This window comes from Mastomys coucha, unplaced genomic scaffold (assembly GCF_008632895.1).
Source record: "Mastomys coucha isolate ucsf_1 unplaced genomic scaffold, UCSF_Mcou_1 pScaffold11, whole genome shotgun sequence".
NCBI lineage: Eukaryota > Metazoa > Chordata > Mammalia > Rodentia > Muridae > Mastomys > Mastomys coucha.
In genome coordinates, this window is record NW_022196893.1 from 14,859,437 (window position 1) to 14,862,976 (window position 3,540).

The following is a 3,540-nucleotide window of genomic DNA, read 5'->3' on the forward strand; positions in this document are numbered from 1 at the left end:
AAAAAAAAAAAAAAAAAAAAAAAAAAAAAAAAAAAAACAACTTAGCCAGCCATCTGAATTCAATTTAGCAGAAACAACCGTACTTCTAAACTGACCAGCCTCCATGATGGCAGCCTCCTGTCTGAGTCCCAGCCTCCTTCACTGGAGTCTCTCGTATCCCTGCATAGCCCCCCTCCTTCATCCTGAAGCCCAGCCTAAGAAATGCAACCCACCTCATAGCACAAGACAAACCCCATCAACCCAACAATCAATCAAGCACAGCTCCTAAAGATAATGTGCTTTAATGACCTGAAAATGGTGATTATAAGAATATATAGTAACAATGCATTTAGAACAATGTAAAGAAAAGGGCCCAGTTGAGCACGCAGTACAAATGCCCTGATATAAATACCTGCTTCCTCACAGGTATGCCACATGGATGGCATGGAGAAGAGGCAACAGAAATAGCTACACTGGGATGGTGGAGCCTGGTCCGTTTGTTTCTGACGTTTTCTTAGAAGTGGGTCATACGCACTGGCTTTTGCCCACCCTGTTCCTCCCACCACCAGATGCGCCCTTGCACTCCTCGCTGAAGCCTCCCTGCCAACCAGCGTCTCTTGGACACCAGGACTGCCTCTGCACTGCACCCACCTTAATTTGAAACTCTACTTTTATGTGGGAAACTATAAATTAGACTTACAAGCTTCATGAAACTTAGCAGCTTCTCTCACCCCACATATACCACACAGGCACTCAACACACACACACACACACACACACACACACATACATACCACATAGACACACACAACATATACCACATAGGCACTCAGTACACATACACACACACACACACACATACACACACACACACATACGTATACGTATACACACATACCCCACATACAACACACACATTCACACTCATCACACACACGTATAACACCCCACATATACCACACAGACACACACATACTCACCACACACACATATTCACCACACACACATACACACCACACACACTCACCACACACACATACCACATACATACACACAGGCACTCAATACACACACAGATACACACATACCCCACATACAACATACACATTCACATTTATCACACACATGCATAACACCCCACATATGCTACACACACACACACATACACACTCACCACACACACATACACACATTACACACATACCCCACATACAACATATACATTCACATTTATCACACACACGCATAATACCCCACATATGCCACACACACCACAAACACATTCACCACACATGCATACACGCCACACACACTCACCACACACATACCACACATACCACATATACCACATAGGCATTTAACATACACATACACACATACCCACCTACAACATACATATTCATACTCATCACACACACGCATACATACCCCATATATACCACACACACCACAAACACATTCACCACACATGCATACACGCCACACACACTCACCACACACACATACCACATACATGCACACAGGCACTCGCTATACACACACACACATACCACACCCTCATCACACAGGCACTCCCCACACATACCACACACTCACTACAGTACACATACACTCTACATACTATACATACCACACATACTCCACATACTCCATACAGAAAACATACTCAACATACATATTTACCACACATTTCACAGTCACCAAATATACTTACCATATGGTCATCACCAATGCTACACTCTCACCACACACACACTGGGACATGTATCAAATACACTCAAAGCATATAATACATACCCCACATGGTACACACACCCCTCACACCATAACACATACTTCTACTATACACATACCACACAGGAACATACACACTACATACAGACACATGCACATCTGCCTAGGCACACACACTACATGTGTACCTGCACACATACACACACACACACACACACACACACACACACAAACACACACAGCTTCCTTCCATGGCTGAAGATCATCCCACTCTCTCCACCATCCATGACTCCTCACTCCTCCCCTCTACTGGGAAGTAGAAAGTAGTAGTCAAGTTCCCACAGAACCATAAGTCTCATGAATTTCCATGTGTCTTCCCTCGGAGGCCATGACAAGGAGGACCATGACTATCCACCTAACCCATGTCAGTCCTCAAAAGAGTGGTAAACAAGCCAGGCATGGAAGCACACACCTTTAATCTCGGGACCCAGGAGCATCTCTGTGTGTCTCAGGCTGTCTGTGTTCTGCTTTCCGTGTCATGGACATAACGATCTACCGGGTGGATTTCTCAGCGCCCACCCCCACCACGCTGACAGACACAGACAGGACAAAGGGATGAAGCAGGACCACAGTCGGCTGCTGCAGAGCTCTCCTGTTCTCAGCACTTCAGAAGTGTAAGAACTGGAGACAACTCTCTCCCTGTCCAACCAGCAGACACGGGCGTGTTTGGCATATGCTATTTATAGTCCAGCCATGTCCCCAAGTCCTCAGATGCATCAGGCAAAGTTTCCAGGGCTTCTCTTCAGGCAGAGCAACCAAACATTTGCTGCTGCTGCCACCTACAGAAAGAGGGAAATGCTGCAGGATTCCTGAGTGGTCCAACTGTTTGCATGGGTGCCTGCTGGGAAGTCACTGTGGGTAACAAATAGGGGCTACCCAGTTGACATCAGCTTTGAGCCACTACTAGTCAGAATGCAGGAGCCTGGGCATTCCTGTGTAGGAAAGCTCCTACATGCTAGGTGAGTGGCTGACACAAACTAGGGGAGGGGGACAGCAAGAGCCTCCCCAGCTTTGCAGGCACCTTCCCAGCAGGCCTTGCAGCAGACAGCATGGGGCTGGGCGTGGCAGTGACTCACCTTGCTTTTGTGCTGCCGGACTTGGTGCTATTGGCTTTAGCCAAGTTTAGCCTGGTGCCGCTGCGCTTCATTTCCTTCCAGGTCAAATACTTGCAAATCTGAGAATTCTGAGAAAGAAGAGAGCATGGGTTAGCAGCCGTGGGCTGACCAGTTTCCTTGGTTGTCTGAGCCATAAGCAAAACTATTCTGTGAACGCTGTAGGCACATTCCTCTGCCTCCCAGGTTCCAGCTCAACACACACACATGCGTGCATGCACATACACATATACATGCACACACACATGCACACATCCATACACGCACAACCTACACACACACACACACACACACACACATCCATCTTCCACGCAACAGCCAGAACAATAACTTGAAAGCCCTGTGGTGTCTTGTTTCTTCCAATCACTGTCACTTGTCCCTCAGGCCCTGGGCTTTGATACCCACCACATCAACCCATATTTTATGGCAGCTGCCTCCCACTCCTGTTCCCACACCTCTACCACACTGGCTTCTGGTGGTCCCAAGACACGCAAGGTCTCTTCCACACAGACACCCTTGTTCTCACATGCTGTCGTCTCTGCCTACCCACCCACACTTCTCCCTCTCTCCCTACTGAACTCTCCTCATTCTGGAGATCACTGGTTCTCAAGCCTAAATGCCCTTCAGTCACCTGGAATCTTTCCTTTTTTTTTTT

General features: G+C 47.3%; 1 protein-coding gene across 2 annotated transcripts in view; it reads right to left on the reverse strand.

The window, feature by feature from the left end:
• The window catches only part of Efcab6 (EF-hand calcium binding domain 6), a 203,569-nt gene that overhangs the window by 188,947 nt on the left and 11,082 nt on the right, over window positions 1-3,540 (reverse strand). For both annotated transcript variants that reach the window (XM_031351264.1, XM_031351255.1), the window contains exon 2: window positions 2,850-2,956. In XM_031351264.1, coding sequence (XP_031207124.1) covers window positions 2,850-2,920 — 71 coding nt within the window. In that variant the 5' untranslated portion in view covers window positions 2,921-2,956. The remainder of the gene's footprint in view (window positions 1-2,849; window positions 2,957-3,540) is intronic.